The following is a 21,045-nucleotide window of genomic DNA, read 5'->3' as shown; positions in this document are numbered from 1 at the left end:
AGAGAGTTGATAACGCTTCCATTCTCAGGCTGATAGCAACTGCAATGCCGATTGCATCTCTGAAATTCTCATTTACAGTTTTTACTTTCTCTAGGAAGTCCCCATTTCCTTCCCCATTTCAGGAGGTTGGACTAAGGTGTTTTTTCACATATGCCTCAATGCAGAGACTGAGGGACTGGTTCACATAAAGGCTAAACAAGTAGGTAAATATTTGCCAAAATAATTTTATTTCTTCTGTGCATTCAAATATTTATAAACATACCTTCTGTAACTTTCCAAGACAGCAGCATCTTATCACAAAACAATTTTATGAACTTAGCTACATTTTTCTTTGCTTTTTAAACAAGCAGTTCTGCTCTCAAAGTACAAAATTAGATATGAAATTGAATTGCTTGGCAACAGAAACAAGCAAGATATTTTATTTCATAAAAAGCCAATTTCTTTGCAGCCTCGTTTTACAAGCAGGGACTATTAGAAGCAGATATTTTTGGGCTTATCATGGGTCACCAGGATACTAAAATGCATCTATTCATTACCTTTTCATAGAAACCAGCCTGGTACAGGCTCCTGGGTTTGAGCCTTCCCTTCTGTTTGGATTCAGTCACTGCATTTCTGGGGACCATTCCCGTGGCCAGTGCTTCTGGTTAGGGTGAGCTGGCACTGTGATGCACAACAGGAAAGCTGTTTGTAGAGTTTTCAACACAACCATAATCATTAAATGGCCAGGGCTGATGCATGAATCATCACAAAAGAGCATTCAGGGTTTGTATTTAAGCAGAATGAAAATAGGGAGGTTTCTCCAGAGTGCAGGTATGTTTTAATTCAAACCCCGAGCCCAATATTCCTCTTTTGAGGAATGTCCCCAAGGAAATGACTGTCCCCAAGTATTTAAACAGAAACTGGCTGCAGTGGCAAACAATATATCACCATTTCTCTGAGGAGGCCATATACTACATTCTCTTAACTTTTAAAATTTGTTTAACATTTATGATGTCACAGTCCTTTAAGCTAATGTAAAGCTTTAAAGAACAGTGGGTAATTCCACCTTCTAGATGGTAATATTGCAGTAGTTTTATGATCACTGGGAGCTGCTGTTCACCCTCAGGACACGAGGTAAGCACTGAGCTCCTGGCACTGGTAGCAAGCCACGCTGTCCAGGACCCACTCCCGAGTTACCAGGGCAACGTTGCTGTGCTGCTGGGCTGCTGCAAGACAAAGACACAGAGAAATAAATGATGCAGCTGTTATCAGGAGTTCCAAACAAGCTTAAGGTGAGGCCACTGATGCCTTTCAGAATAAGCTGTTTGCTTTTGAAAAGGCTTGATAGAGAGCAGAAGTGTAAAAGCAGAGATGTGGCAGTGCCTTCAGCAAGGCAGGTAATGCTGGGCTCCAAGAGAGGAGCTGGCCAAGCAGGAAGCACTGAACACCACAACATAAACACTAAAAACAAAGAATGCACTTGTTATCTTTTCATTTAGGGTCTCAGTGACAGAGCTTTGGTTCCTGTCTGCCCAGACACACTGAGTGTGTGACGAGCAATGAGTCTCATTAAGAGAAGCAACAGAAAATTACTGAAGTGTTTTCAGACTGTTCTTCCTCATTCCAGGAGCTTTTTATTTTCTCCCTTTTCCAGTGCCATGGAAACAGCTGGGTTTTTTACATCATCATCATCCTGCTCCACTGTTTTGTTGGACTTCAGTGTAGCCTAACTAGCTCCCATTCCTTCCAGAACCCCACTTGCACTTTCAAAGCCTCAGGGTTTCTCCTGAGCATTCTGCTTGAAAGAAAAAAATGCAAAGCTACATCTGTTAAGGCTTTTTAACATGACCTTTTCAGACTAAGGGAATCTTGTTCCATCTAAGGCTGTCTCCTAGATCTTACTGGTCCTCCAAGGACATCCTTCCCAACCTTTTAAAAACTATTCAATTTGAAAAGTTTCTGTAGAGCTGATGATACACAGAGGACAACTGAGGCAACAGCTTTCACCTGCCAGAGCAGCTCCTCAAACTACTGCTGGTTCTTGAGACAATATACTTTGTCCTTCCAGATTTTCTTACAAGACATACTTCCATCTCCACACAGTAGAGTTTTGATTTCTCTACAACCCTCTGGTATTTAGCTATTAAAAGGACAGGTGTGATAAAGACACTTGATGTGTACCAGAAAGCAGCTCAGAAAAGTGTTGCTTTACCTCTATAATCCACGTTTTCCTTCCAAGCATCTGGCTGCACAACCACAACTGCAGTAGAATTCTAGGATTTTAAGATAAAAAAAAATTCTATTGTTGTCTGTTCTTATATAATTCTCATATTTATTTACAGAGAGCAGTAACTGGGCTAATTTCAGAGTTTCACTTCAGAGAGGAATTGCAGCAGAGGGAGAAAGACATTAGTTCCCAAGATTCTTCTGTGATTTCTCTCCAGAAATTCTGTGACTACACTCAGTCACTAAAAGGCTTTTGGAGCTGCAAAGGGAAGGCTCAGTGCTAATCTCAAGACAAATTAGTGATCTGGCCAACAGCAGCCTTCCAGTGAAGGCTGGCCAGGCCTAGGGCCAAGGGGCACTGCCAGGCTGTGCAGACAGCTCTGCAAACTGCAGGAGGGTAAAAAGTCCCAGCACTTACTGCTGTGGCTGTGAACAGGTCAGGCTGCTTCACCACAGAGGCACCACAGAGCTCCACCATCCACTCCAGCTGCTCTGAAGAAACCAGATGAGATCAGTCAGTCACTGGTGAATTTGCAGACAACCCCGACGAGGGGAGAGATTGATGAATCTGACCCCATGTTCTCAGAAGGCTAATTTATTATTTCATGATGTTATGTTAAAGAATGCTATACTAAACTATACTAAAGAACAGAGAAAAGATACAGACAGAAGGCTAAAAGATACTAATGAAACACTCATGACTGCTTCCAGAGCCCTGACACAGCTGATGGTGAATGGCCATTAAATACAAACAATTCCCATGAAACCAATCAAACATGCACCTGTGGGTAAACACGCTCCAACCACATTCCCAAGCAGCAAAACAGGGAGAAGCAATCAGATAATTATTGTTTTCATTTTTCTCCGAGGCTTCTCAGCTTCCCAGGAGAAGAAACCCTGGCGAAGGGATTTCTCAGAAAATGTGACAGTGCCAATTCAGCATTTTCTACCCTTCAGTGTTTTCTACCACACTGAAGCTGACACTCTTCCCTAAGTGTTTGTTCCAATTCACAAACCACCATCATTTGAAGGAGATGTGAGCCTCAGGAGAAAAAGAATCCTTTCACTTCCAAACTTGCTAAGGGAACATCAACTCCCTCCTCCTTCACCCCCCAGACAGGTCTGCACAAAGCCAAACCCTGAAAAAGCCACGATTTCTTTCCTCTTCTCATAAGGATGCAAGAGGTGAAATGGAAATTACAAAGGAGAAGTTTGAACTGTGATTATCTCTCATTAACAAAAGTAGCCAAAGTACTTAATTTGCAGCAATTTGTTGAATTGGTAGTGAAGAAGATGAAGTCTCTCAAGTATAAGAGCCAAAATTGAGGATCACTGCAGCAGGTGAAAGCACTGCATCTTTTGTGGCAATTACTGTAAATGTCAAGAAATGTGAGTATATTTCATCCAGTCAAAAATAAAGTTATATTGGACAAACCAGAAAGTATCTGCTGAATAAGCCACAAAAAAGGGAAGTCAGGTACAAATATTTGAAGTAGAAAAATTATATTTTCAAAAACTTGTAACATAGTTTATTAAATTTTAAAAGTAAAAAATGAAGCTATGCTGAACAGCTTTTTCTTTATATATTAAGTTCTGGCTTTGTTAAAGTGTTTCACTTTTAACACTTGCTCCTATAGACAGGAGGCTACAATAAGGATGTGGCAAGTGCTAGGAAAAGGATTCTTAGGAACTGTTTGCTAAGGCAGAAGAAAAAACACTCAAATATGAGAGATCAAGAGCATCAATAACAATTACCAGACAGCATGGCACTAATGCTGTTCCTAGATAATTTATCCAGAGATAAACTAGATAAAAGGCCTAGTTTGAAATGCAGCAAAATTGCCAGGGGGTTGTTTGAGGACATCCAAATAGAAGAGGACATAATTTCCACTCTATTTGGAGATAGAACTGGATAAAATTATTTATCTACACCTTACCCCATGTAGGTATTTTAACAGAGAGGAAAAGAGGTAAAAAATTATCTAAGAAGAGGTGAAATGTACAATTCTGGTGAATGCACAGTGTCCCTCCAAATATTTTTTATGTGAAGCCTTCATCCAACTCCACTAAAACACCACACCTGTAGTCATGTCAGTGAAGGGTCCACAGCAACAGATCTCAAAGTCTTTAAAGATCTGAAAAGCAAGGAACATGTTAGAGTACATGGGGGTTTGAAAGAGCAATGCTTTATATGCTGTTTTTTTAAAATTTCCTGTTTTCACTGCACTTCCAGGGCTTGCTATCAAGTTATGACTACTTCACAAAGCATACCCAAAGCTTTTTGTAACCTAAAACCAAGAGAATTTAAGAATAAAACTAAAAGAATATTAAAGATCACTGACTCCATGTTATAAAAAGACAGCATTCACTCCAAGCTTGGTGAGCCCCTACAGAATACCTCCAGAGCTCACCCTTCATGTATAAAAATGATGAATTTGTACAACTCTGTGTGCACAGAAGAGCAGAGAGACTGGGAGAAGTTCCAGAAACTCAGCCAGCACAGAGCAGGACAAAGTTTGCATCCCTGATGTGCTTGTACCTTTCCAGTCAGGGCCTGTCTGGCCCTCTTGGGACCTTGATGGTTTCTGCCATTGATGACATCTCCTCTGACTTCAAAGTTCTCCTGGAACACAACAAAAGCAAGGAATCAGGAGTTAAGAGACTGAGAAGTCTTTCCTGTCAGAGTCCTGCCTCAAAACAGGAAGGTGTCAGATTTCAGAACTGAAAATCTATGAGTGTGTTCAGAATATGGATGAAAAGGCTTTGTAAGAGAAATGCTGCAGTATGAAACCCTGCAGCATCAGGCAATTTTTAAAGAAACAAATTATACTCAAACTGTATAGTAATCTAGCAAACTAAATAAAAGAAGCAGAACACTCCAAGACTGTAATTGTCTATCAGTAAAGTCTTATTTGATAGAAATTATCTGTATATAACATTATTTCCTTAAGCAAAGAATAGATCTTTTGCTTTGTGCTAGAATCTATTAATATCAGTAGGAACACTTATAAAAATATGTCTAGAACCTGTTAAAAAATAATAGGGACTCATTATGTCTTCAACACCAATGAATGCACGGGGCCCAAGTGTGGATTTTGGTGCTAGCATTTGGTAAAATTAGAATCCCAGGTTTCAGAGCTAAAATCCCATATGAAATGTTTAGACAGTATCTGTCTGTACAATACAAATAAACTCCTAAGCCCATCATGTAACAGCATTATTTAACCATTTGACATTGCACTCCAGATAAAAAGACCTACCTCATCCAGTATTCTTCCTGCTTTGAAAGACTGAATTATCCCTAAATAAAAAGATCACAACAAGAAAAGTTATTTTATCCAGCAAAATGGTTCTTCCACTGTCAGTATTCTGACTTCATTGCTACATTAAATTGAAGGTATTTGTACTAAAGGAATACAGTATAACACAAAATATTTAAAGTATTTTTTACCATTTAGAAATAATACTAATTTTACACTAATTGATGCCATGCATTGGGAATATTTAAATTGGGAGGGACAAAAGGCTTTTGCCAGAGGGGAGCAATGCAGTGTGGCTATCTGAAAGCAGAAACAGCCAGAGTAAGTAATTCACAAGAGTAAGAAGCTTGAAATTGCTGCTTGTGTTTCTTAATTTTAATTTATTCCAAAGTATTTAGAAGAAACACTGCAAAACATCAGATGGCAAGGCATGAAGAGATCCTTCCTCTTTACTGCAACAAGTGAAGAGTGCATTCATGGCAGAAGGGCAAAGAGCAGTGATCTCCAGGAGCAGTGATACATACACTGATAACTAACCACCCACTTTCCTCCTGCAATGCCCAGGAAATACTTCAGTGTCCTTTCACACACCAGCTCCTCATCTGCAGGGCAAACAACAGTAAGAGCTCTTTTAGTTCTGCCAAAAGCAAAAAAAAACACAGCTCAGGGTATCCGTATGTAAAAGCAAACATTCTTTGCTAAGTGCAGCAGCAATATCACAACTATACAAAGGTTCTAAAAATCCACTGTCATGATCCTACTAAACTGAAGGGAATGAGCAGAAATTAATCACGTGTACCAACTGTGAGCCCTTTTAAAGGTTATTCAATAAAGATAAGAGGCAAGAACAAGCATGACTTATTTGGGAACTATCTTTGTTTCTTTTTGGTTGGGTCTGAACTACTTCACTCTAGTGTGCTGTCAACACCTGAATATTACGAGCAAACAGCTGAAGAAACAAATAGCAAGTAGCATTAACTTTGAATTACACAAGGGAAAACATGCCCTCACACTTGTCCTCTGAAACAGAATGAGAAAACTCACAAGCTTAAACAAAAAACTTGCAATAGAGAAAACAATCAATACCTTCTTCTCAAACTTATTAAATTTATTGCTGACCTGTCTGCTTGTTGTTTAAACTCAAGGTAAAATTCTACATGGTCTGTCAATGAGGATTTGGTCCCCTAGCTCCCAACAAACCTGTTTTCATTATGACATGGGTTGTTCCTTCAGTGATGTGATTAGATAAAGTGCTCTGAGTTTTTTTCACAAACTTCTGGACCACCAACTGAAAAGCAGTTAAGAAAAATAAGAGTTAGCAACAATTTTAACCCCCACAACAGCCCCAGTTTTTAGGAGCACAATGTACCAGGACAGTTACTTTAAAGTAACAGTTTTATGTGCTGGCACACAGAAAGTACATTTAGTTTTGGCACCAGTCAACAGACGAAAGTAATGGTGTGTGTTTTATAACCCAAAAGCCAAATCCTTCTGGAAACTGAGTGCAGAAACAGGTTTATTAGCAACTCAGAATTACTACTTACAGAACGCTGCCTATGGATCAGAATTTGGGTGAAGCAGCATCATCTGAGAGCACTGACTGGACCAAACACCCCCCCAGCCCCTCCCCAGCCCCAAGGCTTTGCAACCCTGTGTTTTTCCCCCCAGACATCAGGAATTGTTCAAAAAGATCAAATTTCACTAAGATTAACAGTGCAGCATCCTCACAGCTTCAGGAGTGATAAAGTTGGATGAAGTTGCTGCATTACTCACCTGCAATTCCTGCAGGATTAGTTTTATTACACGTAGAGATCTCTCTGTTGAGGACTATAGGGGCAATCAGGATTTGTTAACTAGTGATCTCCAAATTCTGAAATCTACTTACATGCTCACTGTGATTTAGACCTGAGACCACAATTGACATTTCTTTCCTCCTGGTCACCACTGGATTTGTAGCATTTTCTTTCCCAGCTGCATTGTGCAGAGCAGGCAGAAGAGAACATTCTCTTCTCTTCAGTTTGTGTCCTGAGCCACAGCTTTTGGCAGTGTTCTGAGCCACAGCAGGCCCAGCTGTGGCTTCTGCAGCTTGAGGGGTAAAAAGCCTTACAGAGGAGGAAGAGTTATCTGGACTCTGGGTCACATTTCCAAAAAGATCTGATGAGACAGGTGCACTGCTTTGCCTGCTCCCAGAATTCTGCTCCTCTGTGTTTTCTGAAGGAAACAAGAAATCACTCCTTGAGAAAACTGCATTTTTCTTCTAATCATGGCAGAAGGTTGTTGCTCTCTCTTTTAGGTGTAAATTCTGCAGTTACTTCCTCTCCTTTTGTGTTTATTACTTCATCTTTGCCTCTATAATTACTTTTTTCTGATCTATAGGCAAGACACAAGAATACCTGTGGAACTGTGAGCAGCATATTTGTCAAATTGTCTGAATTTAGAAGTGAGACAGAAAAACTCCAATTACTGTCAAAAAGCTGTCACACCCCATTTGATGGGCAGCCATACAGCTGGGCTACCAAAGGAGCAACACCTTTTAAAAATGACCAGGAACATATAAATTAAAATCATGGATTTACAGGAAAAATTGCAATTGCTGATATGTAAAAAGATGAAAAGAACAGGAGAAAACCACCAGAAATCAAAATGCACTGGGTTTCTCTTCAATGTTACCTGCTTCAAGCTGACACTGCCTGTGTTCTTGCACTGCCTCCTGCACAGGCTTTGTCTTTTCAGAGGGAGTTTTGTTCCTTAGAACACTGTCACACTCAGGGCCTTTCTCCAGATCTGATTTCTTCCTTAAAGAGGATTTAGAAGCTGAAAGCAACAATTCTGGAGACCTTGAGAGAGGGAAATCGATTTTTATACCCTTTACACTCTTTTAAGCATCAGAAAAATGTAGCAACAGTGAAATTGTTGTAATTTCCCAGAAGCACAGGGATACTTAAGATTTTTTTTTTAAATAAAAATTTAGAAATAAACATAAAAAAACCCCAAACCTCCAAACCAAACCACTGACCTGTTATTTTCTTCACTCATTTGATCCGTTTCAGATGCTCCTTCAGTACTGGAATGTGGCAGCTCCCTGTGGACAGGTAGAACTTCACAGTTCTGACTCCCATTCTGCTCCAGCACTGCTTCAAGGGCAGCCATTTCTCGCTGAAGTTTTTTCAGGCTGTTTTGCATTGCATTCTTTTGCTGCAAAGGAGCACAAGAATGCCAACATAAGCAAACTCAGGATGGATTTATTTAATAAACACGTGAAAATTGGAAATAGCAAAATGGTTTTGAATTAAGCTTTTGCCACATGTTCAAAAGGTGACTCTGGTGCTTTTTCTGTAACAAACAGTGCACACATCCCACATCAGAAGCAAAACCACCCAAACAACCACACACTCATTTTGCCAGTCATGTTATTTCAGTTTAGGTGCCTCAGAGTTTAATCCATCAGAAAACAACACAATTCCTGCACAAATTTATTTGAAAGTAATTTTGTCCAAGTTCCATTAGCAGCTCAATCCATTACGTTTATTATTAAATTCTAAATTGAGTCCTCATTTTCCACTGTTACTAAAAGGCCCAAAGATCATTTAAAGGACTAAAACATTTCATAATATTCTCCCTTATGTTCCTCCTCAAAAATTACATTACATGATCAAAACCATGCCATAAGAATAGCTCAAAGGCTTTCAAAAGACCTTTTTTAAAAGCCCAAACCCTTTACATGATGAAGCAATTTCCAGAGAACTGCATATTCCATTTGTAGCTCCAGCACTGGCACCGTGTGGAGCCTCTTTGTTACTGAACCCAGAAAAACTCCCAAGCAAACAGAAAACCAGCACACAGCACAAACCCAAATCCCACAACCCCTGCCATTAATCCATCCAGCCTGGGCACATCCCAGCATCTCCATCCATGAAGCTACAGCAGGAGCAGTGTCCTGCCAGCTGACCACATTCCACTGATGCTGTAAACAGGAGAAGCATCTCTAAAGCACAACAATTAAATTCACTTTTTTTTTGAACATACAGAAAGCCCATAGGGCTGAGAATGCTGAAGAGAGAGCTGGCATAAGACTTATCTTGAAGTCACCCAGGACAAAGAAAAACCCCAAAGCAAAACAAAAAAACCCCAAGCCTCTAACCCTCAGCTGCACCCCCAGCCTAAATCACCCAATACACCCCTAAAGCACAAAAATTAAATTCACTTTTTTTGGACATACATAAAACCCATAGGGCTGATAATGCTGAAGAGAGAGCTGGCATAAGAGCTACCTTAAATATACACAGAACTAAAAAAAAACCCAAAGCAAAACAAGAAACCCCCAGCCCAAATCACCCAATACACCCACAAAGCACAAAAATGAAATTCACTTTTTTTTTGATAGATAAAGCCACAGGGTTGAAAATGCTGAAGAGAGAGCTGCCAAGAGATTTATCTTAAAGTCACCCAGGACAAAGAAAAACCCCAAATCAAAACAAAAACACCCAAGCCCCTAATCCTCAATTTGATTTCTCTACTTCTCTTTATCAGAACCCCCAGCCCAAATCACATCAAGTCAGGGCCACTGAGCAGCATTCAGGATTTTAAGAGCAGAGAAAAAATACCCTGCTAGACACACCTTTCATTAGACTCTGCCTGTTGGGACTTGTAGCTATAATACTCCAATATGGAATGATTTGATTTCATCTTTACACAGAGAAGTCTCTGTGCTTCTAAATATCATCTTGTAATAAATCTACTTCTTATCACCAAGTCCTCACAGATTCCTATCATTAAGGTTTTTAAGTAAAGGGAGCTGACATTTCCAGCACTGGCCAAGCGTGGAGATGCATTCATTAGCATCTCCCATAATTAAGCCCTGTAACCAATAGCACATAACAAGCTGTGGCCATTGCAGTGTAAGGTCACCAGGGAGGAAAAGATGGACAAATAATGGCATAGAAGCAGCTCTAGAGCTCCTCATTAATTATGCTTTTGAAAGTAATTTAGTGATAAAGAATTATGATGAAAGGAATTTGCACAGCTTGCTTATCTCCTGGAATGCAAGCTGCTTCTAGCACTCAGTCATGAACTCACTCACCTGTGTAGTGAGGATTTCACCCTGAGAGAATGGCTCACAGGAATCTTCTACAATACTTATTTCACTGTCAGATCCAGATGCTTCACCTTGAAGGTGGGGAAAAAAAACCCCCTGAGTTAAAGAAAAAACTCCACCAAACAACAGCAAAGCAACCAACATTATCCATAGCTTCTTAGCACCTAGAGGTTTTAGAGAATTAATAACTGTAACACTGAAGTGACAAGTTTTGAAAATGTTGAAGTTAGAAGGACAGATCTCCTTTAAGTGAATATTTCAAAGAATATTCATGACACACACATGACAAAGTAGACAGAATTCAGTGTTTCAACAGAATTCTCTTTCAACAGGGATGAAAGAGTCCTAAACATTTACAAAGGCCATAAAATGGAAAAATATTCACTAAAAATTCTACAACCAATTTCAACAAACATTTCATCTGGGGAAAAAGCTTGGATAGGCTGTGAAATTTTGCTGACAAGACAAGTATCCCATTGCAGTAAGAGAACCAGCATTTCCCTCAAACATGACTTCCCTCAGTCAGTCTCTAGTGCCCAGTCTGTTCGTTTGTGCTCTGAACAAAGAACATTGGAAGAACATAATTTTCAGGAAATAAACCACGGGGGGATTTTTGTTTAAGATTGACAAATTCTCCTAGAAGAGCAAGCACCCCTTAAATACAGAAGAAAGTTTCCATGCACACACCAAAAACCTTGCTGTAAGGACATTACAAACACAGCTGCAGAGAGAAAAATCTTGGTTTGTACCTAGGTTTGCTCCCATGTCTGGGTCTTCTTGGCTTTCATCTTTGGCTTCCTTCAGCCCTCCACTAGAATTCTGAGAAGTTTCTTTACTGTCATTTACACTGCTGATTTGTTTGGACACCTGAGCTTGTGGTAAAGGTTTGCTCAGCTCTTGTGCTCCATTAAGTGATTCCTCAGACATGTTGGACTGGGAAGAAAATAAGTTGACAGAGCATTCTGACTCCTGGCTTGGTGAAGCACACACACCACCTAGGGCAGCTTCAGGCACCTTGTGCACAACATTGCCATCATCACTCGTGTGAGGCAGCACACTGGGGCTCCCTGGGCACTCTGCCACTGCAGGCTCTACCACAGATGCCATTTGTTTACCAGTCTGCAAAGGTGTGCTGGCTGATCTGCTGAAGATGAATGTCCCAAAGCATGGTAAGTCCTCATCCTCGCAGGACTCCTCATCTGAAGATGGCAGTTTCTGCACTCGCCTTCGAGACTTTCGAGGACCTCGAGGTCTGGGCTTAGAACTGGCATTCCTGTTCTGCAGCTCTTTTCCCAGGGCTCTGTCACTTTTGACAAACACTGCAGACTGCTCTTTCCTATCAGTTTCCCATAAGCTGGTGTTCTCCTCGATGTCAGTATCAGAGCACAGTAAGCCATTAGGGGTTTCAGACAAACCTGTAAGATCACAATTCTCTCCAAGAGGTTCTTCCAGAGCCCCTGCAGCTGTGCTAACACTTTGGGCTGCTTCTTCATTCCCCTTTACACATTTTCTTTCTCTTTTGCTCCTTTTTGTCCTAGTGACTTCACAGCTGAGCTCAGCAGGGCTTTGCTGACAAGTTGCAGAACAAATCATTGATGTGGATTGGAAATGTAGAATTGGGCCTGTGCAATCAACAACTTCAGTCTTTCCTGCCCGATTGCTTTCTGAACTGAAGCCGTTTTCCTGGTCTGTGTTTAAATCACTTAGTCTGGAATCATGCTCTGTGTTACTCTGATCACTCTGGCTTCCATCACTTTCAATGGGATTCTGTCTCAACTCATCAGCTGACCCTGGCTTTTCTTGCAGCTCATTGTTGTGCTCAGTCTGAACAGTCCCTGCTCTTGCTGGTGTCAGAGTCCCTTCCTCTGCAGCCTGTGAAATGTCATCCCTGTGCTCTCCTGTGCTGACAGCAAAGCAAGGCACAGGCTCAACACGTGCAGACTCACAGCTCTCAAGCTTCTCTTTCTCAGAAACCCTGCTCAAGTTTTGAGCAGCTGCTGTCTCCTCTTGCAAGCTTCCTGGTTGTAATTGTTTGCTAGCCTTATTTTCTCCTTGAGCAGCACATGACAGATTTAAGGTTTCAGAAGGAGGGTCTGCCACTGCACGAGTCTGGAAAAGGCTGAAGGACGAGCGCTTGGAATGCCTGAATATATTCCTCAGATACTGTGTGTCTAAGTCACTGTCTTCAGCTTCCTTAGTCAATTCCAAAACGTTTTTAGCCATCGGCAGCTTCTCAGCTTTGAAGTCCCCTGGAACATTTTGTGAATCATGCCCACATTCTGGGGAAGAAGCAGCAGGTGATTCAGTCACCTCCTCAGTCTGGGGAGGAGCAGTTTGTCCAGCAGACACTGAAGGCAGCTGTAGGAGGAGGGGGCTACCAAGTATTTTACTGTCTTGAGAACTTGTATCAGGCACAGTGGAACCACAGTTGGAAGGCAGACATGAAGGACTGAACAGACTTTTTCCAGTTTCTGCAGTGTCAGATAAATTCTTTAGACTAACCTGCACTTCATTTGCTTGCAGATGACCTCCCTCCAAATTAGTGACTGGCCTGTCACTCAGCTCATCTTGAGGCTCACACAGGTCTTTGCATTCAGCAGAGTGAGTTGCCACATTCCTTTGGTCTCCAGAGACAGACCTTCCACGATCACTGTTACTCCTGGCTCCCTTTACTCCTTTCCTTGTTTCTTTTGTCATTTCTTCAGAGAGTAACTGAAGCCTTCTGCTGCGTCTGACTGGCTTTTGCTCAGGATCAGCTTTCCTGGGCTCTCCACTGCTTGGGTAGCTGTCAATCTGTGGCTCAGCTGCATCAGGGAAAACAGAGCCTCTGTCCACTACCAACTGCAGAGCACACATAGTTCTGCTAGAATGCCTGCATCGTTTTGCTGCAGAGCTTCTCTTTTTGGTGCTTTTCTGATCACAGTTATACATTTCTGGTTCATCATCGCAGTGCTTGGTAGGGACCTTCTCAGTAGCTTTCTTCCATGTGGACTCTCCTCCTTCCTCAGGTTCTGTTAATGTGTTATTGGCTCTGTTCTGAGAGAGGTGACTCTCATTAACAGCAGCACTTTCATCACATCTTTTCTTTTCAGCATCTCCAAGGCCCTCATTAACACTTTGAGGGCCCCCATCTGCCTTTTCTGTATCCCTTTTCTTGATGAAATCCTCAGGCTGCAGGACACAGGCAGTCTTCCTCTTTCGTTTGAGTCTGTCTTTGCTGAAATCCTTCAGGCACTTAGCAGCAGCCACATCTTCCTCTTGCCTAGTAGGCAAAATGTCTCTCAAGGTAGAAGGGGGATATGATTTCCTCCCTCTTTTGTATGTCTTTCCAAATATTTTGTCTTTGATGTTTTCTGCTGTTTGTTTTGACCACCTCTTTTTTCCTTCCACTGCTGCAATTCCCATGGAATCTGCCATAGGGTCAGTCCTTGCTGAAATACAGGACTCTTTATCTGATAGACACACATCTCCTTCACCTGAAACATCAGCTGATGCAGCAGATTCATCCACTGAAGAACCAGAAGACAAAATCTCATTGCTTTTTGAAAACCACTCGTTGACTTTCTGAATGCTCTGCTTCAGTCTCTTCTTGGAGACTTTATTCAGGGTGGCAGAGTGAAGTGTCTCTGGCTGAGGCAGCTCCTCCAGAGGAAGTTCTTTGTCATGGGAAGAGTCATTCTCAGGTTCATATCCCTCTACAGCTTCCACACTTTGTACATCAGTATCCATTTCCCTGCTTTTATCCAGCCTGCTCTCTGAGCTACCTTCTAAATCAAACTCTTGGCTTTCACTGTTGTGCAGGCTTTGCTGTTCATCCATTTCTGCCATGTTCTTAGAGGATGTGTCCCCATTCAGTGTGGGACTGGCATCACCTGCTCTGTCACACTGCTCTGGGAGCAGGTCTACAGCAAGAACATTCACAGGAGAACTCTGGCATCCAGTCTCATTCACTTGGTCAGGTTTGGCACATTCAGTGATGCTCTGAGTGCTTTTCTTGCTCAAACATTCCTTTGAGAAATCACCTTCACCTGTTAGATTTACAGGTATAATAAATTATTAACCTCTATTTTACACACACAAGCACAAGAACAAGCTGAATGGCTACTTTGTTTTGAAAGAACTGCTCTTATTTCCCCAAACCAGAATATTGCACTGCACAAATCTCCCTCTAGAGAAAGGCAGAAAGATCATATTACATATTCTGCTAAATTTTTACATGAATTACTAGCTAGTGCTTTTCCACGTGTAATAGAATAGATTAGATTCTAATTCTATTAGATTCTCACATAGAATAAAGTTTTGTACTTTTTCTTCCTGTTCCTGTGTGTACAACATCCACATTTTGTATCTAGGCTGCAGGAACAGTCTTGTGTTAGCTGTAGGCATTAGCAGAACTTCATTATACAAGACTGCAAGCAATTTTGTATAGAAAAATCATGTGAAATAAAAATGTTAACTTGTGGTCTCTTTCAAGCATAATCATCTTTGTCACCAAAATAACAACACACCTATGACATCTGGCAGTGTTGCTTCTTTGGCACGCAGCTTGTCAGGCTGTGCATTACAAGAACTTTCATTCTCTTTCTCAGCACTCTCAAGTTCTTCCAGCCTTACTTGAGAAGAAATGTGAACTGCTCCTTTGTCTTCAAACCTGTTGGGAAAGGAAATCTACTGTCATTACAGATAAAAGCATAACAGACAGAATAGAAGATGAATCTTATTTTTCCCTTTTTGCTCTCTGAAATAGTTTCTGGACAAGTCAAGCTGCACTATTGACACTCACCACCATCAGATCTCTTCAGAGTTGCAGGCCATTTCTTTGAAAGATTCTCTAGTGCAATCCTGAATTTAGTATTCACTTTCTAAAGCACAGTGCCTACTTGTCTATGCAGATCTATGTCCACAGCAAAACATTTGGAAAACAGTTTTAAAGCATGTAATATGGCAAACTGTTGGAATTCAGCTCCTCATTCTACCCCAATGCCCTCAAAGTTGAAAACTATTTTGTCTGCTTAAGAATTATATCAGTCCTACACTAAAAAACTAGAACACAGGAAATGAGAATATTTAAGTTTCTGTAGAAAATATGAAATCCTCAATCACCTTTACTTACCCAGTTTTGCTTGCCTGTTTAAAAAACTCTTCAGATGACTCAGAGCCTGAAAACAAATAATCTGTTAGTCTGGTTGGAATGATTCAGAGAAGGGTGACTTGCCAGATTCAGGGGTTATCACATACATGCCTACTCCTTTCTAGAGCTAGATGCTTTCAACTTTTAGCAGATGAAACCAAGTTCAATTGTGAAGTATTTTACCTAATTATAATGATTTCTACGTATAACTATCTACATGGCTCCAGCACCAAACTGTGTTTAAATAGAGTGACTGGTAACTAAGAGTTAATTATCTAAAAGTTACTTTCTAATTTCTAAATTTATACACAAAACAGTATTTAGAATTTTGAGCTGGAAGTCAGAGAAATAGATTCAAATGTCTCTCACAGATCCTTTGATCCTGGCAGATGCAATAAGGAAAAAAAGTGAGGAAACAAACTCTACCCACTAAAAGCAGCAATTCCTTCCCTGAAGGAACAGCATAAAAGATCAGCTATGCATGGCATCTGCCTTTTTTCTCATGGCAGTCAACACCAGGTAAAGTAAAATTCTGAAAAGCTAGGATAGATAGCAAAAAAATATTAATATCTCAAAAGATTTCATCCTCATCTCAAGCACTGGTGACAAGGCTTAGTATTCTCCAGAAAGCAGAGGTTACCTTTAGCTGTAACAGCTGTAATTTTGTGCACATCTGTAATTAATTCTTCTGGATTGTGTACACCAAGGCTTAAGGGTGCACTACAGCAGCATTATTGCCATGATGTAATTATGTAAAAAACCTTTTTGAATCATCAGCATGAAATTGTTCATAATTTGTCTCTTTGCTGTGATTTTGTTAAGTAGAAATTAGTGTTTATAAAGACTTTGAACGTAATCACCTTTCATAACTTTGCCAGCATTGTACATAGGATCAATCAGTGAGGATTTACAAGAGATCTTACCAAACTCTATATAAGTACCCTTCTGAGAACCAGATTTCTGGGGTTTGTTTCTTGGGTGACACATCTTGGCATCCGTAAGCTGAATATTCACACTAGCTTCCTGCTGACAGGAAAACAGAAAGGAATAGTTATTTACAACAGTGGGGTATTAAAAAAAATTCATAGTTATTTACATTTGCACAGAGGGCTGATATAAATACTCAGTTCATATGCATTGGTAGCTTCTATGAACAACAGAAGGAATTGATCATATTGACAGCAGCAATGAAATGTGTCAGTAGGAACAATGCATCATGCATTTAACAGATCCAACCATGAACAGCTTGATCTTACATTCTCTATTGTCTAACACTCTATTCAGCAGATGAAAACAGAAACACCATGCCATGGACAGTCACACACAGCAAATACCCCAAGCTGGGCAATGCCTTGTCAATCCTAAGGCATAGTTATGATCTTGCCCCCAAAAAGGTAAAAACCCTACAAAGTTAGACAGCCTCATGAAACAAGCAGGTGGAACAAGTGTTCAGTCCTGGTTTCAGTAACAGACTGCGTTATGGCAATATTATGTATAAATCCAGGTCATTTTATGCAAACATCTCTCTCAGGTAGGTTAGGAAGACAAAAATAAACAGATGTCCTCGTCCAGAATACTCAGATCAAACAATCTGAGATCAGCCCAAAGTCTCTTCCTTCATTCTTTTACGGATATGCACTTCTACACATTCCAAATACATTGTTAAACAACCCACAGAAATAGAATGGGAAAAGCCAGTTACCAAGGTGAAGTTTTCTTGTCCATCTCCCTTAGCACTTTTCCTCCTGTTTCTGAAGCCCTTACTTTGGATGACAGAAGATTCTTTGCACAGGGACTCAGCAGCAGGGGCTTCCGTGGATGTTTTAGGGAAGTGATGACTCTTTGAAACTAAATGTTGTTAGGTAAAAAGAAAAAAAACATTTTTACACTGAGTATGACTCAAGTATTAGACATTAATGAAACAGACTCTGTGCACTTAGTGCATATACAGCTAAAATATGTTTATTTTAAGTAAGAAATTTTTAAAGTAAGAAATATTAATTACTTAAATCTTATTTTAAGTAAGAAATTTTGTTGAATTACTAGTCTGATTATTCTTTCTGAGCACTCATCAAGTAATAATTAAGATCTTGATCCTGCCAAATAATTTTCTCAACCAATTTTGGTTATATAGATAATCTAGCAAGAGCAGGATCTAATTCTAGTTATTTTAGAATGGGATACCTTATAAATAATCATATGTCAAAGCCTCATTTAAAAAAATGGGGACAGATTCACAACACTTACACTTCACTCCAGTGTCAAGCTCAAAAGCATGGATAGTTTCCAACAGCCCTTCAATTAGTTGCTTAAATCTGGAATTTTCTTTCAGACTTCTGAAATAACATCAGCACTTCAGTTATTTTAAGACAAATCAACAGGCTAACTATAAACATTTCTAGAATTTTGGCTGAACCAGAAAAGGGGTAAAACTCCAAGCGGAAGATGAGACAAGAAGAAATTGTTGCCAAGGAATAACAAATTCCCCCAAAGAACCATTACTATGGGAATTGCAATTATCCCAAAAGTGAGCAGATCATTTTCTCATACAGGTTTAGTGGAGAGAAAGCAGCTGCCAGGATTAAACACCAACCTAGCACAGACACTTGTTGAGAGAGGTGTGTTCACCTGGAAAAAGCCCACATTGAGGCAAGCTACTACATTTACTCCTTTAGAAATAGGCAGCTTACTAAAAAAACCCTTTTCTTCCCTATTTCAGATGAAAAATAAATGTTAATAAAGAAATTTAAAATCAAAATAAGTATATTATGCCAATAATTAATTAAATAAATAAATATATTATGCTAATATATTTTAAGCCTATTGTTAGTCTTTCCTCAGAGCTCAACACCTCATCCTCCAGCCCCCTTACCACGATGATTTCCTCACCTCTTGGTAACTTCAGTCTTGCACAGAGGACACTCCACCACACCTTTTTTCTTTTTGTTGATAAGTTTGAACATGCAGAATCTAGAAAGAAAGAACACTTGTGATGGTAACAAGAGAAGGATATTTTCCCTAAAAGTGACTATGCACATTCACCACTTAGTGAATCAAGGATGCATTCCTGTTCTGGTGCTGGACTGAGTTAATTGATCAGCTTTGACACCTTTTAAAGTTGCAGTTCTCTCTTCTACAGAATTGACATTTCCCCCTCAAGCAGCTACACATGAAGTTACCAAAACACAGCATAAATACATGACTGGCACTGCAGAAACATAATTAAAACTGGTATATATGGAAATAAAAATTATAAACTCAAACCCATTATAAACAGAAATTAAAAGTTTCTTTCTAGAAAGAAAGAACACTTGTGATGGTAACAAGAGAAGGATATTTTCCCTAAAAGTGACTATGCACATTCACCACTTAGTGAATCAAGGATGCATTCCTGTTCTGGTGCTACACTGAGTTAATTGATCCCCTTTGATGCATTTGTAAGCTGCAGCTCTCTCTTCTACAGAATTTACTTTTTCCCTCAAGCAGCTACACATGAAGTTACCAAAACACAGCATAAATACATGACTGGCACTGCAGAAACATAATTAAAACTGGTATATATGGAAATAAAAATTATAAACTCAAACCCATTATAAATGGGAATTAAAAACTGCATTGCACTTGCAAGTTTTCAAACCTACCTGCAGAATATGTGATCACATTTTGTGGAAACAGGCTCTTGCACCACATCCAGGCTGCAAAGAGGGAAACAAAAACAAGAGCACAGAGATTACAGACTGCAACCAGAACCTTTGCTATTTCAGCATCTGTTTGCATTAGAGAAATGCAAGGCATTAAATGAACATTAAATGCAACATTAAAGAATTACAGCCCTCATTTACCTTTCAGAGACAAGGGACAAAAGCCCACACAGCTTTACAAACAATCCTCTAATCCAACCAGATACTTTTTTTCACCCTCACTGAGTAGAGGACTGACACCTTCAGGTTTTAACAGAAAAGCAAAATGTAAACTTTTTCTTGCACTTTCTCATTTGAGCCTTATAAAACATCAATGTTTAGTTCTAAGCACAAATCTCTTTGCTTTCTGGTAAGCCATAAAACTGACAAAGCATTTTCAAAGAAATGAGAATAAAAAGCCACACGTCCAAAATATTAACTGTACAGATATTACTCCCTGACATACCATATTGGGCACTCCAAGTTCTTCTGCATCGCTGAAAGCACATTTTGTACTTGTCCAATAGTAATCACTGAGAAGTCCATCCTTCACATCCAAAAACAGTCTACAGAAAAAAAAATATGATCACTTTTGTTTCAGCAAAAAAATTCTGTTGCCCCCCACGACTATGCTCTCTCCCCACGGCTCTGCTCTAACTGCAGAATGCTATCAAATTGGTTTTGCTTAACACTTTACAGAAGTTTTTCTAAGCCTTCTGATGTTTACATTCTTGTAACGAACTTTCTCACGCACTTTATGCAAATAACTTATTGTTTTGCATTCTTTTATAAAGGAAATTTAATCAACTGTTAGTTTGTCCAGTGTCATTGGAGAGGTAACACTGTCATCCTCTAATCCACTGTCACTTTCGAAATCTATAAATATTAAAGTCTAATTTAGACTTACCCTCTTTTTTACCTTAAAAATCCCGTGTCCGCGTGGTTTTATTTCGTGTCCTAGAACAACAACAGCACAGAGGGGTTCTTACTCTGAACCTTTGCAGTCAAAGCCTCTCGAGTCTTGGACCCAAAGGAGCGCCCAGAGAGGTTTGTTGAGGCGAAATTCGGCAAGAGCGCAAAGCAGCGAGAGCGAGGGGTTTGCTGGGTGGGAAAGCAGCAGAGCCGAGGGCAGACAGGTTATGGCACGGAGCCAGGGCGTACCCACAGGAGCCTGAGCCCGCACGGCGAACCCTGAAAACAACGAGAAACCGCTGGGGACCGGCCCTGAAGCGAGGCCTGCCCGCAGGCTGAGGACAAGCGGACCGGCACGGGCGGAGGGAGCGCGGGCAGCGCCGGGGCGGTCCGGGCCGGGGCGGTCAGTGCCAGGCCGAGGCCGGTACCGGTGCTGGTGCCAGGGCTGTCAGGGCCGGGCCGGTGCGGTGCAGTCAGGGCCGGGTTAAGGCCGGTGCTGGTGCCAGGACGCTCAGAGCCAGGCTGGGGCGGTCAGGGCCGGGCCGGTGCCGGTGCGGTCCGAGCCAGGCTGGGGCGGTCAGTGTCGGGCCGGTGTCGGTGCGGTCAGGGCCAGGCTGGTGCGGTCAGAGCCAGGCTGGGGCAGTCAGGGCCGGGCCGGGCCGGTGCCGGTGCGGTCAGGGCCGGGCCATGGCCGTGCCGTGCCGTGCCGTGCCGTGCCCGTCTCCCCTCAGCGCTCCCCGCGCCGCCGTTCGCGCGCTTCCC

At 40.9% G+C, this 21,045-nt stretch overlaps 1 protein-coding gene across 8 annotated transcripts; it reads right to left on the bottom strand.

Moving 5' to 3' along the window:
• Positions 1–214: 214 nt before the first annotated feature.
• BRCA1 (BRCA1 DNA repair associated) lies at positions 215–20,890 on the bottom strand. 8 transcript variants are annotated; one of them, XM_038163178.1, is made up of 24 exons: positions 20,712–20,890; positions 20,533–20,562; positions 20,279–20,328; positions 19,838–19,937; positions 19,333–19,386; positions 18,581–18,661; positions 17,939–18,027; positions 17,394–17,539; positions 16,615–16,717; positions 15,674–15,719; positions 15,069–15,211; positions 11,310–14,588; positions 10,546–10,631; positions 8,482–8,660; positions 8,136–8,302; positions 7,351–7,676; positions 6,666–6,753; positions 5,990–6,067; positions 5,466–5,506; positions 4,745–4,828; positions 4,286–4,340; positions 2,624–2,697; positions 2,192–2,252; positions 215–1,205 (listed from the first exon to the last, which is right to left on the bottom strand). In XM_038163178.1, exons 4-24 carry the CDS (start codon positions 19,915–19,917, stop codon positions 1,102–1,104), a joined length of 5,364 nt encoding a protein of 1,787 aa, XP_038019106.1. In that variant the 5' UTR covers positions 19,918–19,937; positions 20,279–20,328; positions 20,533–20,562; positions 20,712–20,890; the 3' UTR covers positions 215–1,101. The 8 variants fall into 8 exon arrangements, with proteins under 8 accessions (XP_038019106.1, XP_038019109.1, XP_038019105.1 ...); XM_038163181.1 differs by having other exon boundaries at positions 20,291–20,328; positions 20,533–20,890; XM_038163177.1 differs by having other exon boundaries at positions 20,279–20,562.
• Between the last annotated feature and the right edge of the window lie 155 nt (positions 20,891–21,045).

Source organism: Motacilla alba, chromosome 27, assembly GCF_015832195.1.
Source record: "Motacilla alba alba isolate MOTALB_02 chromosome 27, Motacilla_alba_V1.0_pri, whole genome shotgun sequence".
Classification (NCBI taxonomy): domain Eukaryota; kingdom Metazoa; phylum Chordata; class Aves; order Passeriformes; family Motacillidae; genus Motacilla; species Motacilla alba.
This window is presented reverse-complemented; position numbering and strand designations above follow the sequence as displayed.